General features: G+C 41.1%; 1 protein-coding gene across 1 annotated transcript in view; it reads right to left on the reverse strand.

The window, feature by feature from the left end:
• Nucleotides 1–24248, reverse strand: part of LOC137373269 (probable voltage-dependent R-type calcium channel subunit alpha-1E) — a 1486297-nt gene that overhangs the window by 17621 nt on the left and 1444428 nt on the right. The window contains exons 45-46 of the mRNA XM_068038118.1: nucleotides 22121–22225; nucleotides 20951–21119 (exon numbers count right to left, since the gene is read on the reverse strand). Coding sequence (XP_067894219.1) covers nucleotides 20951–21119; nucleotides 22121–22225 — 274 coding nt within the window. The remainder of the gene's footprint in view (nucleotides 1–20950; nucleotides 21120–22120; nucleotides 22226–24248) is intronic.

The following is a 24248-nucleotide window of genomic DNA, read 5'->3' on the forward strand; positions in this document are numbered from 1 at the left end:
AACAGAGTGTTAATTCCAGACAGGTCAGTGTGAAACAGAATGTTAATTCCAGACAGGTCAATGTATAACAGAATGTTAATTCCAGACAGGTCAATGTATAACAGAGTGTTAATTCCAGACAGGTCAGTGTATAACAGAATGTTAATTCCAGACAGGTCAGTGTGAAACAGAATGTTAATTCCAGACAGGTCAATGTATAACAGAATGTTAATTCCAGACAGGTCAGTGTGAAACAGAATGTTAATTCCAGACAGGTCAATGTATAACAGAATGTTAATTCCAGACAGGTCAGTGTGAAACAGAATGTTAATTCCAGACAGGTCAGTGTATAACAGAATGTTAATTCCAGACAGGTCAGTGTGTAACAGAGTGTTAATTCCAGACAGGTCAGTGTGTAACAGAGTGTTAATTCCAGACAGGTCAGTGTATAACAGAATGTTAATTCCAGACAGGTCAGTGTGTAACAGAGTGTTAATTCCAGACAGGTCAGTGTATAACAGAATGTTAATTCCAGACAGGTCAGTGTGAAACAGAATGTTAATTCCAGACAGGTCAATGTATAACAGAATGTTAATTCCAGACAGGTCAGTGTATAACAGAATGTTAATTCCAGACAGGTCAGTGTGAAACAGAATGTTAATTCCAGACAGGTCAGTGTGTAACAGAGTGTTAATTCCAGACAGGTCAGTGTATAACAGAATGTTAATTCCAGACAGGTCAGTGTGAAACAGAATGTTAATTCCAGACAGGTCAATGTATAACAGAATGTTAATTCCAGACAGGTCAGTGTATAACAGAATGTTAATTCCAGACAGGTCAGTGTGAAACAGAATGTTAATTCCAGACAGGTCAATGTATAACAGAATGTTAATTCCAGACAGGTCAGTGTGAAACAGAATGTTAATTCCAGACAGGTCAGTGTATAACAGAATGTTAATTCCAGACAGGTCAATGTATAACAGAATGTTAATTCCAGACAGGTCAGTGTATAACAGAATGTTAATTCCAGACAGGTCAGTGTATAACAGAATGTTAATTCCAGACAGGTCAGTGTGAAACAGAATGTTAATTCCAGACAGGTCAATGTATAACAGAATGTTAATTCCAGACAGGTCAGTGTATAACAGAATGTTAATTCCAGACAGGTCAGTGTGAAACAGAATGTTAATTCCAGACAGGTCAATGTATAACAGAATGTTAATTCCAGACAGGTCAGTGTGAAACAGAATGTTAATTCCAGACAGGTCAGTGTATAACAGAATGTTAATTCCAGACAGGTCAGTGTGTAACAGAGTGTTAATTCCAGACAGGTCAGTGTGTAACAGAGTGTTAATTCCAGACAGGTCAGTGTATAACAGAATGTTAATTCCAGACAGGTCAGTGTGTAACAGAGTGTTAATTCCAGACAGGTCAGTGTATAACAGAATGTTAATTCCAGACAGGTCAGTGTGTAACAGAGTGTTAATTCCAGACAGGTCAGTGTATAACAGAATGTTAATTCCAGACAGGTCAGTGTGTAACAGAGTGTTAATTCCAGACAGGTCAGTGTATAACAGAATGTTAATTCCAGACAGGTCAGTGTGTAACAGAGTGTTAATTCCAGACAGGTCAGTGTATAACAGAATGTTAATTCCAGACAGGTCAGTGTGTAACAGAGTGTTAATTCCAGACAGGTCAGTGTATAACAGAATGTTAATTCCAGACAGGTCAATGTATAACAGAATGTTAATTCCAGACAGGTCAGTGTATAACAGAATGTTAATTCCAGACAGGTCAGTGTGAAACAGAATGTTAATTCCAGACAGGTCAATGTATAACAGAATGTTAATTCCAGACAGGTCAGTGTGAAACAGAATGTTAATTCCAGACAGGTCAGTGTATAACAGAATGTTAATTCCAGACAGGTCAGTGTGTAACAGAGTGTTAATTCCAGACAGGTCAGTGTGTAACAGAGTGTTAATTCCAGACAGGTCAGTGTATAACAGAATGTTAATTCCAGACAGGTCAGTGTGTAACAGAGTGTTAATTCCAGACAGGTCAGTGTATAACAGAATGTTAATTCCAGACAGGTCAGTGTGAAACAGAATGTTAATTCCAGACAGGTCAATGTATAACAGAATGTTAATTCCAGACAGGTCAGTGTATAACAGAATGTTAATTCCAGACAGGTCAGTGTATAACAGAATGTTAATTCCAGACAGGTCAGTGTGTAACAGAGTGTTAATTCCAGACAGGTCAGTGTATAACAGAATGTTAATTCCAGACAGGTCAGTGTGAAACAGAATGTTAATTCCAGACAGGTCAATGTATAACAGAATGTTAATTCCAGACAGGTCAATGTATAACAGAATGTTAATTCCAGACAGGTCAATGTATAACAGAGTGTTAATTCCAGACAGGTCAATGTATAACAGAATGTTAATTCCAGACAGGTCAGTGTATAACAGAATGTTAATTCCAGACAGGTCAGTGTGAAACAGAATGTTAATTCCAGACAGGTCAATGTATAACAGAATGTTAATTCCAGACAGGTCAATGTATAACAGAATGTTAATTCCAGACAGGTCAATGTATAACAGAGTGTTAATTCCAGACAGGTCAGTGTATAACAGAATGTTAATTCCAGACAGGTCAGTGTGAAACAGAATGTTAATTCCAGACAGGTCAGTGTGTAACAGAATGTTAATTCCAGACAGGTCAGTGTATAACAGAATGTTAATTCCAGACAGGTCAGTGTATAACAGAATGTTAATTCCAGACAGGTCAGTGTGTAACAGAGTGTTAATTCCAGACAGGTCAGTGTATAACAGAATGTTAATTCCAGACAGGTCAGTGTGAAACAGAATGTTAATTCCAGACAGGTCAATGTATAACAGAATGTTAATTCCAGACAGGTCAATGTATAACAGAATGTTAATTCCAGACAGGTCAATGTATAACAGAGTGTTAATTCCAGACAGGTCAATGTATAACAGAATGTTAATTCCAGACAGGTCAGTGTATAACAGAATGTTAATTCCAGACAGGTCAGTGTGAAACAGAATGTTAATTCCAGACAGGTCAATGTATAACAGAATGTTAATTCCAGACAGGTCAATGTATAACAGAATGTTAATTCCAGACAGGTCAATGTATAACAGAGTGTTAATTCCAGACAGGTCAGTGTATAACAGAATGTTAATTCCAGACAGGTCAGTGTGAAACAGAATGTTAATTCCAGACAGGTCAGTGTGTAACAGAATGTTAATTCCAGACAGGTCAGTGTATAACAGAGTGTTAATTCCAGACAGGTCAGTGTATAACAGAATGTTAATTCCAGACAGGTCAGTGTGAAACAGAATGTTAATTCCAGACAGGTCAATGTATAACAGAATGTTAATTCCAGACAGGTCAATGTATAACAGAATGTTAATTCCAGACAGGTCAGTGTGAAACAGAATGTTAATTCCAGACAGGTCAATGTATAACAGAGTGTTAATTCCAGACAGGTCAGTGTATAACAGAATGTTAATTCCAGACAGGTCAGTGTGAAACAGAATGTTAATTCCAGACAGGTCAATGTATAACAGAATGTTAATTCCAGACAGGTCAATGTATAACAGAATGTTAATTCCAGACAGGTCAGTGTGAAACAGAATGTTAATTCCAGACAGGTCAATGTATAACAGAATGTTAATTCCAGACAGGTCAATGTATAACAGAATGTTAATTCCAGACAGGTCAGTGTGAAACAGAATGTTAATTCCAGACAGGTCAGTGTGTAACAGAGTGTTAATTCCAGACAGGTCAGTGTATAACAGAATGTTAATTCCAGACAGGTCAGTGTGAAACAGAATGTTAATTCCAGACAGGTCAGTGTGAAACAGAATGTTAATTCCAGACAGGTCAGTGTATAACAGAATGTTAATTCCAGACAGGTCAGTGTGAAACAGAATGTTAATTCCAGACAGGTCAGTGTATAACAGAATGTTAATTCCAGACAGGTCAATGTATAACAGAGTGTTAATTCCAGACAGGTCAGTGTGAAACAGAATGTTAATTCCAGACAGGTCAGTGTGAAACAGAATGTTAATTCCAGACAGGTCAGTGTATAACAGAATGTTAATTCCAGACAGGTCAGTGTATAACAGAGTGTTAATTCCAGACAGGTCAGTGTGAAACAGAATGTTAATTCCAGACAGGTCAATGTATAACAGAGTGTTAATTCCAGACAGGTCAGTGTATAACAGAATGTTAATTCCAGACAGGTCAGTGTGAAACAGAATGTTAATTCCAGACAGGTCAGTGTGAAACAGAATGTTAATTCCAGACAGGTCAGTGTGAAACAGAATGTTAATTCCAGACAGGTCAGTGTATAACAGAATGTTAATTCCAGACAGGTCAGTGTATAACAGAGTGTTAATTCCAGACAGGTCAGTGTGAAACAGAATGTTAATTCCAGACAGGTCAATGTATAACAGAGTGTTAATTCCAGACAGGTCAGTGTATAACAGAATGTTAATTCCAGACAGGTCAGTGTATAACAGAATGTTAATTCCAGACAGGTCAGTGTGAAACAGAATGTTAATTCCAGACAGGTCAGTGTGAAACAGAATGTTAATTCCAGACAGGTCAATGTATAACAGAGTGTTAATTCCAGACAGGTCAGTGTATAACAGAATGTTAATTCCAGACAGGTCAGTGTGAAACAGAATGTTAATTCCAGACAGGTCAGTGTATAACAGAGTGTTAATTCCAGACAGGTCAGTGTGTAACAGAGTGTTAATTCCAGACAGGTCAATGTATAACAGAGTGTTAATTCCAGACAGGTCAGTGTGAAACAGAATGTTAATTCCAGACAGGTCAGTGTATAACAGAATGTTAATTCCAGACAGGTCAGTGTGTAACAGAGTGTTAATTCCAGACAGGTCAGTGTGTAACAGAGTGTTAATTCCAGACAGGTCAGTGTGAAACAGAATGTTAATTCCAGACAGGTCAGTGTATAACAGAGTGTTAATTCCAGACAGGTCAGTGTGAAACAGAATGTTAATTCCAGACAGGTCAGTGTATAACAGAGTGTTAATTCCAGACAGGTCAGTGTATAACAGAGTGTTAATTCCAGACAGGTCAGTGTGAAACAGAATGTTAATTCCAGACAGGTCAGTGTATAACAGAGTGTTAATTCCAGACAGGTCAATGTATAACAGAGTGTTAATTCCAGACAGGTCAATGTATAACAGAGTGTTAATTCCAGACATGTCAGTGTATAACAGAGTGTTAATTCCAGACAGGTCAGTGTATAACAGAGTGTTAATTCCAGACAGGTCAGTGTGAAACAGAATGTTAATTCCAGACAGGTCAATGTATAACAGAATGTTAATTCCAGACAGGTCAGTGTGAAACAGAATGTTAATTCCAGACAGGTCAGTGTATAACAGAGTGTTAATTCCAGACAGGTCAGTGTATAACAGAGTGTTAATTCCAGACAGGTCAGTGTGAAACAGAATGTTAATTCCAGACAGGTCAATGTATAACAGAATGTTAATTCCAGACAGGTCAGTGTGAAACAGAATGTTAATTCCAGACAGGTCAGTGTATAACAGAGTGTTAATTCCAGACAGGTCAATGTATAACAGAGTGTTAATTCCAGACAGGTCAGTGTATAACAGAATGTTAATTCCAGACAGGTCAGTGTGAAACAGAATGTTAATTCCAGACAGGTCAGTGTATAACAGAATGTTAATTCCAGACAGGTCAGTGTGTAACAGAGTGTTAATTCCAGACAGGTCAATGTATAACAGAGTGTTAATTCCAGACAGGTCAATGTATAACAGAGTGTTAATTCCAGACAGGTCAGTGTATAACAGAGTGTTAATTCCAGACAGGTCAGTGTGTAACAGAGTGTTAATTCCAGACAGGTCAATGTATAACAGAGTGTTAATTCCAGACAGGTCAATGTATAACAGAGTGTTAATTCCAGACATGTCAGTGTATAACAGAGTGTTAATTCCAGACAGGTCAGTGTATAACAGAGTGTTAATTCCAGACAGGTCAGTGTATAACAGAGTGTTAATTCCAGACAGGTCAGTGTATAACAGAGTGTTAATTCCAGACAGGTCAGTGTGAAACAGAGTGTTAATTCCAGACAGGTCAGTGTATAACAGAGTGTTAATTCCAGACAGGTCAGTGTATAACAGAATGTTAATTCCAGACAGGTCAGTGTGTAACAGAGTGTTAATTCCAGACAGGTCAGTGTATAACAGAGTGTTAATTCCAGACAGGTCAGTGTGTAACAGAGTGTTAATTCCAGACAGGTCAGTGTATAACAGAATGTTAATTCCAGACAGGTCAGTGTGTAACAGAGTGTTAATTCCAGACAGGTCAGTGTATAACAGAGTGTTAATTCCAGACAGGTCAGTGTGTAACAGAGTGTTAATTCCAGACAGGTCAGTGTATAACAGAATGTTAATTCCAGACAGGTCAGTGTGTAACAGAGTGTTAATTCCAGACAGGTCAGTGTATAACAGAGTGTTAATTCCAGACAGGTCAGTGTGTAACAGAGTGTTAATTCCAGACAGGTCAATGTATAACAGAGTGTTAATTCCAGACAGGTCAATGTATAACAGAGTGTTAATTCCAGACATGTCAGTGTGTAACAGAGTGTTAATTCCAGACAGGTCAGTGTATAACAGAGTGTTAATTCCAGACAGGTCAGTGTGTAACAGAGTGTTAATTCCAGACAGGTCAATGTATAACAGAGTGTTAATTCCAGACAGGTCAGTGTATAACAGAGTGTTAATTCCAGACAGGTTAGTGTGAAACAGAATGTTAATTCCAGACAGGTCAGTGTATAACAGAGTGTTAATTCCAGACAGGTCAGTGTATAACAGAGTGTTAATTCCAGACAGGTCAGTGTATAACAGAGTGTTAATTCCAGACAGGTCAGTGTATAACAGAGTGTTAATTCCAGACAGGTCAGTGTGAAACAGAGTGTTAATTCCAGACAGGTCAATGTATAACAGAATGTTAATTCCAGACAGGTCAGTGTGAAACAGAGTGTTAATTCCAGACAGGTCAGTGTATAACAGAGTGTTAATTCCAGACAGGTCAGTGTATAACAGAATGTTAATTCCAGACAGGTCAGTGTGAAACAGAATGTTAATTCCAGACAGGTCAATGTATAACAGAATGTTAATTCCAGACAGGTCAGTGTATAACAGAGTGTTAATTCCAGACAGGTCAGTGTGTAACAGAGTGTTAATTCCAGACAGGTCAGTGTGAAACAGAGTGTTAATTCCAGACAGGTCAATGTATAACAGAATGTTAATTCCAGACAGGTCAGTGTATAACAGAGTGTTAATTCCAGACAGGTCAGTGTATAACAGAATGTTAATTCCAGACAGGTCAGTGTGAAACAGAATGTTAATTCCAGACAGGTCAATGTATAACAGAGTGTTAATTCCAGACAGGTCAGTGTGAAACAGAGTGTTAATTCCAGACAGGTCAATGTATAACAGAATGTTAATTCCAGACAGGTCAGTGTGAAACAGAATGTTAATTCCAGACAGGTCAATGTATAACAGAATGTTAATTCCAGACAGGTCAGTGTGTAACAGAGTGTTAATTCCAGACAGGTCAGTGTGAAACAGAGTGTTAATTCCAGACAGGTCAATGTATAACAGAATGTTAATTCCAGACAGGTCAGTGTATAACAGAGTGTTAATTCCAGACAGGTCAGTGTATAACAGAATGTTAATTCCAGACAGGTCAGTGTGAAACAGAATGTTAATTCCAGACAGGTCAATGTATAACAGAGTGTTAATTCCAGACAGGTCAGTGTGAAACAGAATGTTAATTCCAGACAGGTCAATGTATAACAGAGTGTTAATTCCAGACAGGTCAGTGTGTAACAGAGTGTTAATTCCAGACAGGTCAGTGTGTAACAGAGTGTTAATTCCAGACAGGTCAGTGTGTAACAGAGTGTTAATTCCAGACAGGTCAATGTATAACAGAGTGTTAATTCCAGACAGGTCAGTGTATAACAGAGTGTTAATTCCAGACAGGTCAGTGTGTAACAGAGTGTTAATTCCAGACAGGTCAATGTATAACAGAGTGTTAATTCCAGACAGGTCAATGTATAACAGAGTGTTAATTCCAGACAGGTCAGTGTATAACAGAATGTTAATTCCAGACAGGTCAGTGTGAAACAGAATGTTAATTCCAGACAGGTCAGTGTATAACAGAGTGTTAATTCCAGACAGGTCAGTGTGTAACAGAGTGTTAATTCCAGACAGGTCAATGTATAACAGAATGTTAATTCCAGACAGGTCAGTGTATAACAGAGTGTTAATTCCAGACAGGTCAGTGTGTAACAGAGTGTTAATTCCAGACAGGTCAATGTATAACAGAGTGTTAATTCCAGACAGGTCAGTGTATAACAGAGTGTTAATTCCAGACAGGTCAGTGTGTAACAGAGTGTTAATTCCAGACAGGTCAATGTATAACAGAATGTTAATTCCAGACAGGTCAGTGTATAACAGAGTGTTAATTCCAGACAGGTCAGTGTGTAACAGAGTGTTAATTCCAGACAGGTCAATGTATAACAGAATGTTAATTCCAGACAGGTCAGTGTATAACAGAGTGTTAATTCCAGACAGGTCAGTGTGTAACAGAGTGTTAATTCCAGACAGGTCAATGTATAACAGAGTGTTAATTCCAGACAGGTCAGTGTATAACAGAGTGTTAATTCCAGACAGGTCAGTGTGTAACAGAGTGTTAATTCCAGACAGGTCAATGTATAACAGAGTGTTAATTCCAGACAGGTCAATGTATAACAGAATGTTAATTCCAGACAGGTCAGTGTGTAACAGAGTGTTAATTCCAGACAGGTCAGTGTATAACAGAGTGTTAATTCCAGACAGGTCAGTGTATAACAGAGTGTTAATTCCAGACAGGTCAGTGTATAACAGAATGTTAATTCCAGACAGGTCAGTGTGAAACAGAATGTTAATTCCAGACAGGTCAATGTATAACAGAATGTTAATTCCAGACAGGTCAATGTATAACAGAATGTTAATTCCAGACAGGTCAGTGTATAACAGAGTGTTAATTCCAGACAGGTCAGTGTATAACAGAATGTTAATTCCAGACAGGTCAGTGTATAACAGAGTGTTAATTCCAGACAGGTCAGTGTATAACAGAGTGTTAATTCCAGACAGGTCAGTGTGTAACAGAGTGTTAATTCCAGACAGGTCAATGTATAACAGAGTGTTAATTCCAGACAGGTCAGTGTATAACAGAGTGTTAATTCCAGACAGGTCAGTGTGTAACAGAGTGTTAATTCCAGACAGGTCAATGTATAACAGAGTGTTAATTCCAGACAGGTCAATGTATAACAGAATGTTAATTCCAGACAGGTCAGTGTGTAACAGAGTGTTAATTCCAGACAGGTCAGTGTATAACAGAGTGTTAATTCCAGACAGGTCAGTGTATAACAGAGTGTTAATTCCAGACAGGTCAGTGTATAACAGAATGTTAATTCCAGACAGGTCAGTGTGAAACAGAATGTTAATTCCAGACAGGTCAATGTATAACAGAATGTTAATTCCAGACAGGTCAGTGTATAACAGAGTGTTAATTCCAGACAGGTCAGTGTATAACAGAATGTTAATTCCAGACAGGTCAGTGTGAAACAGAATGTTAATTCCAGACAGGTCAATGTATAACAGAGTGTTAATTCCAGACAGGTCAGTGTATAACAGAGTGTTAATTCCAGACAGGTCAGTGTGAAACAGAATGTTAATTCCAGACAGGTCAATGTATAACAGAATGTTAATTCCAGACAGGTCAATGTATAACAGAATGTTAATTCCAGACAGGTCAGTGTGAAACAGAATGTTAATTCCAGACAGGTCAATGTATAACAGAATGTTAATTCCAGACAGGTCAGTGTGAAACAGAATGTTAATTCCAGACAGGTCAGTGTGTAACAGAGTGTTAATTCCAGACAGGTCAGTGTATAACAGAGTGTTAATTCCAGACAGGTCAGTGTGTAACAGAGTGTTAATTCCAGACAGGTCAATGTATAACAGAGTGTTAATTCCAGACAGGTCAATGTATAACAGAGTGTTAATTCCAGACAGGTCAGTGTATAACAGAATGTTAATTCCAGACAGGTCAGTGTGAAACAGAATGTTAATTCCAGACAGGTCAGTGTATAACAGAGTGTTAATTCCAGACAGGTCAGTGTGTAACAGAGTGTTAATTCCAGACAGGTCAATGTATAACAGAATGTTAATTCCAGACAGGTCAATGTATAACAGAATGTTAATTCCAGACAGGTCAGTGTGTAACAGAATGTTAATTCCAGACAGGTCAGTGTATAACAGAGTGTTAATTCCAGACAGGTCAGTGTGAAACAGAATGTTAATTCCAGACAGGTCAATGTATAACAGAATGTTAATTCCAGACAGGTCAGTGTATAACAGAGTGTTAATTCCAGACAGGTCAGTGTATAACAGAGTGTTAATTCCAGACAGGTCAGTGTATAACAGAGTGTTAATTCCAGACAGGTCAGTGTATAACAGAGTGTTAATTCCAGACAGGTCAGTGTGTAACAGAGTGTTAATTCCAGACAGGTCAATGTATAACAGAGTGTTAATTCCAGACAGGTCAGTGTGAAACAGAATGTTAATTCCAGACAGGTCAATGTATAACAGAGTGTTAATTCCAGACAGGTCAGTGTATAACAGAGTGTTAATTCCAGACAGGTCAGTGTGTAACAGAGTGTTAATTCCAGACAGGTCAATGTATAACAGAGTGTTAATTCCAGACAGGTCAATGTATAACAGAGTGTTAATTCCAGACAGGTCAGTGTGTAACAGAGTGTTAATTCCAGACAGGTCAGTGTATAACAGAGTGTTAATTCCAGACAGGTCAGTGTATAACAGAGTGTTAATTCCAGACAGGTCAGTGTATAACAGAGTGTTAATTCCAGACAGGTCAGTGTGAAACAGAGTGTTAATTCCAGACAGGTCAGTGTATAACAGAGTGTTAATTCCAGACAGGTCAGTGTGTAACAGAGTGTTAATTCCAGACAGGTCAGAGTATAACAGAGTGTTAATTCCAGACAGGTCAGAGTATAACAGAGTTAATTCCAGACAGGTCAGTGTATAACAGAGTGTTAATTCCAGACAGGTCAATGTATAACAGAGTGTTAATTCCAGACAGGTCAGTGTATAACAGAGTGTTAATTCCAGACAGGTCAATGTATAACAGAGTGTTAATTCCAGACAGGTCAGTGTGTAACAGAGTGTTAATTCCAGACAGGTCAATGTATAACAGAGTGTTAATTCCAGACAGGTCAATGTATAACAGAGTGTTAATTCCAGACAGGTCAGTGTATAACAGAGAGTTAATTCCAGACAGGTCAGTGTATAACAGAGTGTTAATTCCAGACAGGTCAGTGTATAACAGAGTGTTAATTCCAGACAGGTCAATGTATAACAGAGTGTTAATTCCAGACAGGTCAGAGTATAACAGAGAGTTAATTCCAGACAGGTCAGTGTATAACAGAGTGTTAATTCCAGACAGGTCAATGTATAACAGAGTGTTAATTCCAGACAGGTCAGTGTATAACAGAGTGTTAATTGCAGACAGGTCAGTGTATAACAGAGAGTTAATTCCAGACAGGTCAGTGTATAACAGAGTGTTAATTCCAGACAGGTCAATGTATAACAGAGTGTTAATTCCAGACAGGTCAATGTATAACAGAGTGTTAATTCCAGACAGGTCAATGTATAACAGAGTGTTAATTCCAGACAGGTCAATGTATAACAGAGTGTTAATTCCAGACAGGTCAGTGTATAACAGAGTGTTAATTCCAGACAGGTCAGTGTATAACAGAGTGTTAATTCCAGACAGGTCAGTGTATAACAGAGTATTAATTCCAGACAGGTCAGCGTGTAACAGAGTGTTAATTCCAGACAGGTCAGTGTATAACAGAGTGTTAATTCCAGACAGGTCAGAGTATAACAGAGTGTTAATTCCAGACAGGTCAGAGTATAACAGAGTGTTAATTCCAGACAGGTCAGTGTGTAACAGAGTGTTAATTCCAGACAGGTCAGTGTGTAACAGAGTGTTAATTCCAGACAGGTCAGTGTGTAACAGAGTGTTAATTCCAGACAGGTCAGTGTGTAACAGAGTGTTAATTCCAGACAGGTCAGTGTGTAACAGAGTGTTAATTCCAGACAGGTCAGTGTGTAACAGAGTGTTAATTCCAGACAGGTCAGTGTGTAACAGAATGTTAATTCCAGACAGGTCAGTGTGTAACAGAGTGTTAATTCCAGACAGGTCAGTGTGTAACAGAGTGTTAATTCCAGACAGGTCAGTGTGTAACAGAGTGTTAATTCCAGACAGGTCAGTGTATAACAGAGTGTTAATTCCAGACAGGTCAGTGTGTAACAGAGTGTTAATTCCAGACAGGTCAGTGTGAAACAGAATGTTAATTCCAGACAGGTCAGTGTGTAACAGAGTGTTAATTCCAGACAGGTCAGTGTGTAACAGAGTGTTAATTCCAGACAGGTCAGTGTGTAACAGAGTGTTAATTCCAGACAGGTCAGTGTATAACAGAGTGTTAATTCCAGACAGGTCAATGTATAACAGAGTGTGAATTCCAGACAGGTCAGAGTATAACAGAGTTAATTCCAGACAGGTCAGTGTATAACAGAGTGTTAATTCCAGACAGGTCAATGTATAACAGAGTGTTAATTCCAGACAGGTCAGAGTATAACAGAGTGTTAATTCCAGACAGGTCAATGTATAACAGAGTGTTAATTCCAGACAGGTCAGAGTATAACAGAGAGTTAATTCCAGACAGGTCAGTGTATAACAGAGTGTTAATTCCAGACAGGTCAATGTATAACAGAGTGTTAATTCCAGACAGGTCAATGTATAACAGAGTGTTAATTCCAGACAGGTCAGAGTATAACAGAGAGTTAATTCCAGACAGGTCAGAGTATAACAGAGAGTTAATTCCAGACAGGTCAGTGTATAACAGAGTGTTAATTCCAGACAGGTCAATGTATAACAGAGTGTTAATTCCAGACAGGTCAATGTATAACAGAGTGTTAATTCCAGACAGGTCAGTGTATAACAGAGAGTTAATTCCAGACAGGTCAGTGTATAACAGAGTGTTAATTCCAGACAGGTCAATGTATAACAGAGTGTTAATTCCAGACAGGTCAGAGTATAACAGAGAGTTAATTCCAGACAGGTCAGTGTATAACAGAGTGTTAATTCCAGACAGGTCAATGTATAACAGAGTGTTAATTCCAGACAGGTCAGTGTATAACAGAGTGTTAATTCCAGACAGGTCAATGTATAACAGAGTGTTAATTCCAGACAGGTCAATGTATAACAGAGTGTTAATTCCAGACAGGTCAGTGTATAACAGAGTGTTAATTCCAGACAGGTCAGTGTGTAACAGAGTGTTAATTCCAGACAGGTCAGTGTATAACAGAGTGTTAATTCCAGACAGGTCAGTGTATAACAGAGTGTTAATTCCAGACAGGTCAGTGTGTAACAGAGTGTTAATTCCAAACAGGTCAGTGTGTAACAGAGTATTAATTCTAGACAGGTCAGTGTGTAACAGAGTGTTAATTCCAAACAGGTCAGTGTGTAACAGAGTGTTAATTCCATACAGGTCAATGTATAACAGAGTGTTAATTCCAGACAGGTCAGTGTGTAACAGAGTGTTAATTCCAGACAGGTCAGTGTATAACAGAGTGTTAATTCCAGACAGGTCAGTGTGTAACAGAGTGTTAATTCCAGACAGGTCAGTGTGTAACAGAGTGTTAATTCCAGACAGGTCAGTGTGTAACAGAGTGTTAATTCCAGACAGGTCAGTGTATAACAGAGTGTTAATTCCAGACAGGTCAGTGTATAACAGAGTGTTAATTCCAGACAGGTCAGTGTATAACAGAGTGTTAATTCCAGACAGGTCAGTGTATAACAGAGTGTTAATTCCAGACAGGTCAGTGTGTAACAGAGTGTTAATTCCAGACCGGTCAGTGTGTAACAGAGCATTAATTCTAGACAGGTCAGTGTGTAACAGAGTATTAATTCTAGACAGGTCAGTGTGTAACAGAGTGTTAATTCCAGACCGGTCAGTGTGTAACAGAGTATTAATTCTAGACAGGTCAGTGTGTAACAGAGTGTTAATTCCAGACAGGCCAGTCTGTAACAGAGTTAATTCCAGACCGGTCAGTGTGTAACAGAGTATTAATTCTAGACAGGTCAGTGTGTAACAGAGTGTTAATTCCAGACAGGTCAGTGTGTAACAGAGTATTAATTCTAGACAGGTCAGTGTGTAACAGAGTGTTAATTCCAGACAGGTCAGTGTGTAACAGAGTGTTAATTCCAGACAGATCAGTCTGTAACAGAGAGTTAATTCCAGACAGGTCAGTGTGTAACAGAGTGTTAATTCCAGACAGGTCAGTGTATAACAGAGTGTTAATTCCAGACAGGTCAGTGTATAACAGAGTGTTAATTCCAGACAGGTCAGTGTATAACAGAGTGTTAATTCCAGACAGGTCAGTGTATAACAGAGTGTTAATTCCAGACAGGTTAGTGGATAACAGAGTGTTAATTCCAGACAGGTCAGTGTGTAACAGAGTGTTAATTCCAGACCGGTCAGTGTGTAACAGAGCATTAATTCTAGACAGATCAGTGTGTAACAGAGTATTAATTCTAGACAGGTCAGTGTGTAACAGAGTGTTAATTCCAGACTGGTCAGTGTGTAACAGAGTATTAATTCTAGACAGGTCAGTGTGTAACAGAGTGTTAATTCCAGACAGGTCAGTCTGTAACAGAGTTAATTCCAGACCGGTCAGTGTGTAACAGAGTATTAATTCTAGACAGGTCAGTGTGTAACAGAGTGTTAATTCTAGACAGGTCAGTGTGTAACAGAGTGTTAATTCCAGACAGGTCAGTGTGTAACAGAGTGTTAATTCCAGACAGATCAGTCTGTAACAGAGAGTTAATTCCAGACAGGTCAGTGTGTAACAGGATTTTACCTGTAAGTAATGTCAGCTTTGAAGCAATGAGAAGTAAATTAACCACAGTAATAGAGACACCACAGTCAAACGATGTGAAGTATTCATAGAATAATAATAATAATAATAATAATAAGGGATTGTCAGAGGATACAGCAGTATATAGATCGGTTGGAGACTTGGGCGGAGAAATGGCAGATGGAGTTTAATCCGGACAAATATGAGGTAATGCATTTTGGAAGATCTAATGCCGGTGGGAGGTATACAGTAAATGGCAGAACCCTTAGGAGTATTGACAGGCAGAGAGATCTGGGCATACAGGTCCACAGGTCACTGAAAGCGGCAACGCAGGTGGATAAGGTAGTCAAGAAGGCATACGGCATGCTTGCCTTCATCGGTCAGGACATAGAGTATAAAGATTGGCAAGTCATGCTGCAGCTGTACAGAACTTTAGTTAGGCCACGCTTAGAATATTGCGTGCAATTCTGGTCGCCACACTACCAGAAGGACGTGGAGGCTTTGGAGAGGGTACAGAAGAGGTTTACCAGGATGTTGCCTGGTCTGGAGGGCATTAGCTATGAGGAGAGGTTGTATAAACTCGGATTGTTTTCACTGGAACGATGGACGTGGAGGGGCGACATGATAGAGGTTTACAAAGTTATGAGCGGCATGGACAGAGTGGATAGTCAGAAGCTTTTTCCCAGGGTGGAAGAGTCAGTTACTAGGAGACATGGGTTTAAGGTGCGAGGGGCAAAGTTTAGAGGGGATGTGCGAGGCAAGTTCTTTACACAGAGGGTGGTGAGGCTGGAACTTGCTGCTGGGGGAGGTGGTGGAAGCAGGTACGATAGCGACGTTTAAGAGGCATCTTGACAAATACATGAATAGGATGGGAATGGAGGGATACGGTCCCCAGAAGTGCAGAAGGCTTTAGTTTAGGCAGGCATCATGATCGGCGCAGGCTTGGAGGGCCGAATGGCCTGTTCCTGTGCTGTACTGTTCTTTGTTCTTTGTTCTTATTTGGCTTAATATTAATCCAGGACATAACCCTAAAGGCAAGAGCTTTACTTGTGCAATTTCTGATCAACAAACAAAGTAAGGACAAAGGCTTTCACAAATGCAAAGAAAAGTGGAAATTCAGCAGACTGGGGGAGCTTTAAAAATCTACAAAGAGACACAAAAGAAATAAGTAAGAGATGTGAAAGTATGAGTAAAATTAGAACTAAGAGCATGAAAATAATGCAAGGGACATCAAAGCTTCAAGTAATGGTTTTATCAGTATATTAGGAGAAAAAGTATGCGGGTATGTCGGCCCATTGAAGGCAGATACGGGTGCGACTATGATGGACTTTGTTCGGTTCACATAATGTGCACTGATTGAAGATACAAAAACACAACCTGAAGAGTAATAAAAATCAGCTTTTCTTTAAAAAAAAGTGGACAATGTGCTTCAAAATGGCCTCTGACGGTCAACAGACCTGGCCTTGTATATTCAAGCTGTCTGGCAACAACAGTAGGATAAATTCCAAAGCTAAGAGGTGTCAATTATGCCCATACTGAACCCATCAAGAGACATTTCTGAATTCATAGAGAGATACAGCACTGAAACAGGCCCTTCGGCCCACCGAGTCTATCCTGTCCATCAACCACCCATTTATACTAATCCTACATTAATCCCATATTCCCACCATCCCTCAATTCTCCTACTTACACGAGGTGCAATTTACAATGGCTAATTTACCTATCAACCTGCAAGTCTTTGGCTGTGGGAGGAAACTGCAGCGCCCGGTGGAAACCCACCCGGTCACAGGGAGAACTTGCAAACTCCGCACAGGCAGCGCCCAGAACTGACCCCAGATCGCTGGAGTTGTAAGGCTGTGGTGCTAACCACTGCACCACTGGGTTCTTCTGAAACAATGAAGATGTGAAGTAGCCACATCCTAAGCCATTGTCAGTCACCACATGGTAGGAAAATCTATTCCTCCCAACAGAGGCGAGATGTGTGACATTTAGCTTAAAAAAGTAGCTCTCTGGAGAAAGAGAGAGAAAGAGAGAGTGAGAGAGAGAGAGAGATACTCAGGACAAAGCAAAGCTTGTCCAGCTGAGAGCTGGGAGAAAATCCAACAAGCCAAAAGGAAGGCACCCTGCCATGAATTCTACATTTCAACTTATGCAGCAGAGCATTGGAAGTAATTGGAAGCAATCCCCTGTCTCAAACCGAACTTTCAACCAACAGATAAATCTACAAACACCCCAGGCCAACAACTAAAGATAAGTTGACCTCCAAGAAGATTCAACAGGTTTACCGTGAATCCCAAAACCTCACCTCACTGAAAACCACTTACCCCTTTTCCTCTTGGTCTCGTCTTGTGTGTGCATATGCACGAGTGAATGCGTGGGTGGGTGTGGTTGTGACAATTTCTGGATAAGGCATATTGCTCAACAAATAATTAATCTTCAGTTTTAAACCTGCAAGAAAACCGGTCGCCGTCTGTTTATTTGACAAATAAAACACAAAGTGGTTAAGACCCTAATAACAAAAACACTTGCCGTGGTCAGGTGAGAGTTGAACAGTGGGGACCGCCCATCCCCTCGCCATGTGGCCGTTACAACTTTGTATCTGTTTTCACAATGGATGAAGAGGACAAAATACTGGCGGTACATGAGAGTGTAAAAGTAAGAGAGTTCCTAATTTCCACAATTTTTGTGTGAAATCATCCTCATGGGCTTATCTCTAATTTTAAAGTTATTCCCCCTTGTTTCAGATTACCCTTACCAGGGAAATAATTTCTCTCTATCGACCTTATATAGTCCCTTTCTCAATTAAACACTTCAGTTAGATCACCACTCAACCGTCTAAAGTCAAGGAAATGCAAACCAAGTTTATGCAAACTGGTCTCATTATTTAACCCTTTCAGACCTGGTATCAGTCTGGTGGAACTGTGTTGCACCTCCTCCAAGGCCAATAGACCCTTCCTGAGCTGAGCTGTCTAGACTGTATGCAATACTCCAGATGGGGTCTAACCAGAACTCTGTATACCAGTAACATCACTTCCTGCTTTATACTATTGCTCACCTCCCTTACTGACCAAAGTTTTTACAACACAAATACAGTTCGGGTTATGTACAGGTTTTGTACTCTATAAGATACTTCTTTGAACACTTCCAACTGCTCATTTGTTGTTTTATTCATTAATAGTTCTGTCCTGTCTACTGTGGCTGATGTCTGCCTCATCCGTCCGTTGCCTGCCTTACCGACATGAAAACCCTTGGTTCATGTGTCACCATTCTCCTTCTTAAAACTAATCATTTTAATTAGCGTTGTTGGCTAAGTGTTCCTTCACTGTTATTTAGGAGGGCCAAAATTATTTCACCAAAGTAAATCCTAATCCCTTTTGAACCTCAATATATTGTCCTTCACTGTATAACCAGCTTCCAGCTTTTTTAAAATTCATTCATGGGATGTGGGCGTCGCTGGCCAGACCAGCATTTATTGCCCAACCCTAATTGCCCTTTGAGAAGGTGGTGGTGAGCTGCCTTCTTGAACTGCTGCAGTCCATGTGGGGTAGGTATACCCACAGTGCTGTTAGGAAGGGAGTTCCAGGATTTTGACCCAGCAACAGTGAAGGAACGGCGATATAGTTCCAAGTCAGGATGGTGTGTGACTTCGAGGGGAACTTGCAGGTGGTGTTGTTCCCATGTATTTGCTATCCTTGTCCTTCTAGTTGGTAGAGGTCACGGGTTTGGAAGGTGCTGTCTAAGGAACCTTGGTGCATTGCTGCAGTGCATCTTGTAGATGGTACACACTGTTGCCACTCTGCGTCGGTGGTGGAGGGAGTGAATGTGTGAATGTTTGTAGATGGGGTGCCAATCAAGCGGGCTGCTTTGTCCTGGATGGTGTTGAGCTTCTTGAGTGTTGTTGGAGCTGCACCCATCCAGGCAAGTGGAGAGTATTCCATCACACTCCTGACTTGTACCTTGTAGATGGTGAACAGGCTTTGGGGAGTCAGGAGGTGAGTTACTTGCCTCAGGATTCCTAGCCTCTGACCTGCTCTTGTAGCCACGCTATTTATGTGGCTACTCCAGTCCAGTTTCTGGTCAATGGTAGCCCCTAGGATGTTGATATTGGGGGATTCAGCGATGGTAATGCTGTTGAATGTCAAGGGGAGATGGTTAGATTCTCTCTTGTTGGAGATGGTCATTGCCTGGCACTTGTGTGGCGCAAATGTTACTTGCCACTTATCAACCCAAGCCTGGATGTTGTCCACGTCTTGCTTCATTTCTACACGGACTGCTTCAGTATCTGAGGAGTCACGAATGGTTCTGAACATTGTGCAATCATCAACGAACATCCCCACTTCTGACCTTATGATTGAAGGAAGGTCATTGATGAAGCAGCTGAAGATAGTTGGGCCCAGGACACTACCCTGAGGAACTCCTGCAGTGATGTCCTGGAGCTCAGATGATTGACCTCCAACAACCACAGCCATCTTCCTTTGCGCTCAGTATGACTCCAGCCAGCGGAGGGTTTTCCCCCGATTCCCATTAACTCCAGTTTTGCTAAGGCTCCTTGATGCCATCCTTGGTCAAAAGCTGCCTTGATGTCAAGGGCAATCACTCTCACCTCACCTCTTGAGTTCAGCTCTTTTCTCCATGTTTGAATCAAGGCTGTAATGAGGTCAGGAGCTGAGTGGCCCTGGCGGAACCCAAACTGAACGTCACTGAGCAGGTTATTGCTAAGCAAGTGCCGCTTGATGGCACTGTTCATGACACCTTCCATCACTTTACTGATGATTGAGAGTAGGCTGATGGGGCGGTAATTGGCCGGGTTGGACTTGTCCTGCTTTTTGTGTACAGGACATACCTGGGCAATTTTCCACATTGCAGGGTAGATGCCAATGTTGTAGCTGTACTGGAACAGCTTGGCTCGGGGCGCAGCAAGTTCTGGAGCACAGGTCTTCAGTACTTTTGCCGGAATATTGTCAGGGCCCATAGCCTTTGCAGTATCCAGTGCCTTCTTGATATCACGCGGAGTGAATCGAATTGGCTGAAGTCTAGTATCTGTGATGTTGGGGACTTCAGGAGGAGGCCGAGATTGATCATCAACTCCGCACTTCTGGCTGAAGATCGTTGCAAATGCTTCAGCCTTATCTTTCGCACTGATGTGCTGGGCTCCCCCATCATTGAGGATGGGGATATTTGTGGAGCCACCTCCTCCAGTTAGTTGTTTTATTGTCCACCACCATTCACAACTGGATGTGGCAGGACTGCAGAGCTCAGATCTGATCCGTTGGTTATGGGATCGCTTAGCTCTGTCTATCATATGCTGCTTACGCAGGTTGGCATGCAGATAATCCTGTGTTGGAGCTTGCCAGGTTGACACCTCATTTTGAGGTATGCCTGGTGCTGCTCCTGGCATGCCCTCCTGCACTCTTCATTGAACCAGGGTTGGTCTCCTGGCTTGATGGTAATGGTAGAGTGGGGGATATGCCGGGCCATGAGGTTACAGATTGTGGTTGAGTACAATTATGCTGCTGCTGATGGCCCACAGCGCCTCCTGGATGCCTAGTTTTGCATTGCTAGATCTGTTCGAAATCTATTCCATTTAGCACGGCGATAGTGCCACACAACACGATGGAGGGTATCCTCAATGTGAAGGCAGGACTTCGTCTCCACAAGGACTGTGCGGTGGTCACGGGTTAATTGTACAATCCTAAAACAATGAAATGAATGGGTCTGACACTGGCGACTCAGTGATTGAAAACAAGGCTCAACACTTACCTGAGTAAGAAGGTGAGAGAGGACTACAACCCAACCATTCCCCTGCCATCCCAGCTAAAAAAACAGCAATATTTTAATGCAACATCCTCAGGCCCATAAACATTTCCGTCCTCACCCTGCCTCAGCACACCAGTGGTTACCTGCTGTTGAAGACCGACTGGATGACCTCACAGGCCTGCGGCCTGGTTTTTGGTAGAGGTCCTCTGGGTCGGCTCTCTCCAGGGAATACTCGTTGAGCCAGGTACCATTCGGGCGACGGCCAGCAAATGTAGAGAATGAACGCTTCATCGGGCTTACGTCTTCAGCCGACTGTCAGGCCACAACAGAAACAAATATATAAACCTTTAGTCAGTTGAGTAATGTACACAGAAAAGAATGATTAGCAGCACTGAAGAGACAGATGTACTAACATAAGGTAATTTACGATTCAATATTTTCATAGTTCGGGCATGCAGCACCTATCACTTCTCACTGGGATCACTGCCCTTCTAAAACCAATAAATGGGGATTAGCACCCTTCACTCTCCCTGCATCCTAAATGTGTTGTGTAAAGACTTGCAACATTGCTCCTACTCCCACTCAATTCCTTCATCGGGCTATTAGCAACTTCCCTCAATTGTTTCACCTTCTGAATCGACAACTCAAAGATATTATATTTTTACATGATAAAATATCTCGTCATCTCTTCTAATCTTTCCAATCATGGGAACAACTGCACTGCAAGCCTTGACCCATTCTTTCGGATTCTCAATTTATAATTAATTTCAATGCTCATTACACTTTGATCCGAATATAGCCAGGCTTATTCTAGCTTGAGCTAACATGACACAGAGTGAGACCAATCCTTCAATCCCAGCAGACACAAAGTGAGACCAATCCTTCAATCCCAGCAGGAGCATAGAGTACAAGCATGGAGTAATCATGATGAAGCTACACCAAACATTGGTTTAGGGTGTTCCCCTTTTAGAATGGGCTATAAAGCCACAGACAGTGTACAGACAGTGTACCTGTCCCCAGTGTTGGGGACAGGTAGTTCTGAGGAAAGATTTGGTATACTGGGACTGTTTCCACTGGTGCAGATACGGCAAAGAAGAGAGGTAATGCTGCTTTTTAACAATATGAATAGTTTTGACAGAGAGAATAGGAGAGATTATTTCCTCAGGTTATGGAGTCAGTGACAAAGGGGGTCATGAACTTAACAGTAAAGGGGTTGAGGAGAAGTATCTGGAAAATGTCTTTTCACCATTGTGTGACCTGGAGAAAGAAGCACAGACGTAAGGTTAGAGAAAGACAGAGGAAACTGGATTTACCTCGGACTCAACCTCAAGTCGGGGCATGGAAACTGCCCGGCCTTGGCTTTCAATGGGGAGGTAATGGCTGTTGTGAGGATATTTCAGTTTTCCTTTCTCTAGTTCCTGTATATCACAAGTCAAAAAGACCTACAGTCTCACTAATGCAATGTATCTCATTAATTAATACGATATCTACAGTTTATATTGACAAATCTTGTACATGGAATAAATTTCTTGTCTACAAACGTTACTTCCTATTGCTGCGATTTTCAGTCACACTTTTTATGTTACCATTGAAAATCCTGATGTAAACATTCATAATGGGAAAACCCTATGCAAAGATTTAAATAATCATAGATTGTTGATCGCTGATCAAACGACTCAAACGCTTTCTGAATAAATTTGGCTGCCATTTTTTTCCAATAACTGAAATTTCTGGATATAAAATAAAGTAAGAAGCTCAACAGATCAAGAGCAGAAAAAAACACATATTTCACAATATTGGGACTGAATTTACCCATTTTGAGTTTTTTAATACCCTAATTACCTTTACGTCCCAGCCTGTCACAGAAGCCTGAGCTCCCACTGAATGTATTTATTTTACACAGTTAGAGAAAGCGTTAAACCCTAGCTGTACATTCTGAGCATGTGCAGTTTGCAGAATTAACTAGCATGTGATATGTGCATTAACAGGACTTGAAAATGAAAACTGTTGGGAGGACGTTTGAGATTTTTTGCCTTCACCAAAAGACGTTGAAAAATCCCCTTGAAACTGAGTTCCTAAATCTTTATTTCATCTTTTTTAATAAATGCTGCTTTCTGCAGTGAACGAATCAGGCAGACAGCACCTGTGAACAGCAACATGTGTTATTGATGGTTTGAAAAGAAAACATAGGAAATATTAATAAAGAATGGACTGCTGCTGGAAAATTAATTGCCAAAGCTCCCCTTTGAACCATTTTTGGATCTTAAGGTTTTTTATTGAACATAGCAACTTGAAAACTGCACAAATTATTAACTTCGGAGCATTGTGAGCTAATTTTGATGTGCTTTTGAAATATTTGGGCTGCAAATTCATTAAGGCCATTTCTCGGATGCAGGGGTTGTGATCTGTGATCTGTCCACGCATGGTCCCATTGAAATAGCCAGCACGCAAACTTCATACTGCTTCTCTATTTAGATGATTATAGCATTGGGCCGAGCAGTGATCATGCTTCTGGCTGCCTGAGCGTTCAGCAGGAGGCCCAGTAGCAGCGCTGACAGCAAACCTCTTCAAAGTAGTCTCCCCCGGTTCAAGGAGAGCTGCACTCATTGGAAGGCTGCTGACTGCCTGCACTGACACTGGATTGCCAAGGAAGAGCTGGACAAATGAAGCACCAGGGAAGAGAGAGGGCTCTCAGGTTCACAGATGCAGCGCTGGAGGCACTATTGATAGAGATCGACAGGAGGAGAGAGGCAATGTTTCCTCAGCGGGGCGGGGGGAGGGGGTAGGGGGTAGGAGCAGGAGGCCCCCAAGCAATGCACTCCAAAGAAAATGGGAGCAAGTGGTCGGGGAGGTGAATGCCTGGAGCCTGGCCCTGAGGACCTGACAGCAGTGCCAGAAGAAGTTCAATGACCTTGCACAGGTGGTCAAGGTCAGTGAATGCATCTTCACAGGAATTCTCCCACCCACTGCAGCACCAACCTCTCACACTGCTCAAAGCATCACATGCCCATCACTCACTCAGCACCAGTCTCTGACACTCAGGACTCGCGTATAACATTCAGGTACTTCACCTTACCCTCATACACCTTCCAATGGTGCCAGCTTCATGCCCACCCCTCGCTGCTTCCACATAGGTCCAGCTATTCAGCTGTGGCAGGCAGATCACTCAAAGACAGTGCAACACAATCACTGACTTTCTGCTCTCTCTCTTGCAGGACAAGGTTGCCCATAACCACAGGGAGCAGAGCAGAGCTGGAAGGAGACAGGGGCACCTGATGATGCATGATGTCCTGTGTCACTCTTTATACCCCTTGGGCACCTGCATCTCCTGAGTCCCATGGAGGAGATGGCGCTGTGCATCATGGGGTTGCTGTGACAGACCCTGTCACATCCGGTGTCGGTGAGTGCATTCAAGAGGATGTTATATTAATGCCTTATGCC

Source organism: Heterodontus francisci, chromosome 8 (genome assembly GCF_036365525.1).
Source record: "Heterodontus francisci isolate sHetFra1 chromosome 8, sHetFra1.hap1, whole genome shotgun sequence".
In the NCBI taxonomy this organism is placed as follows: Eukaryota; Metazoa; Chordata; class Chondrichthyes; order Heterodontiformes; family Heterodontidae; genus Heterodontus; species Heterodontus francisci.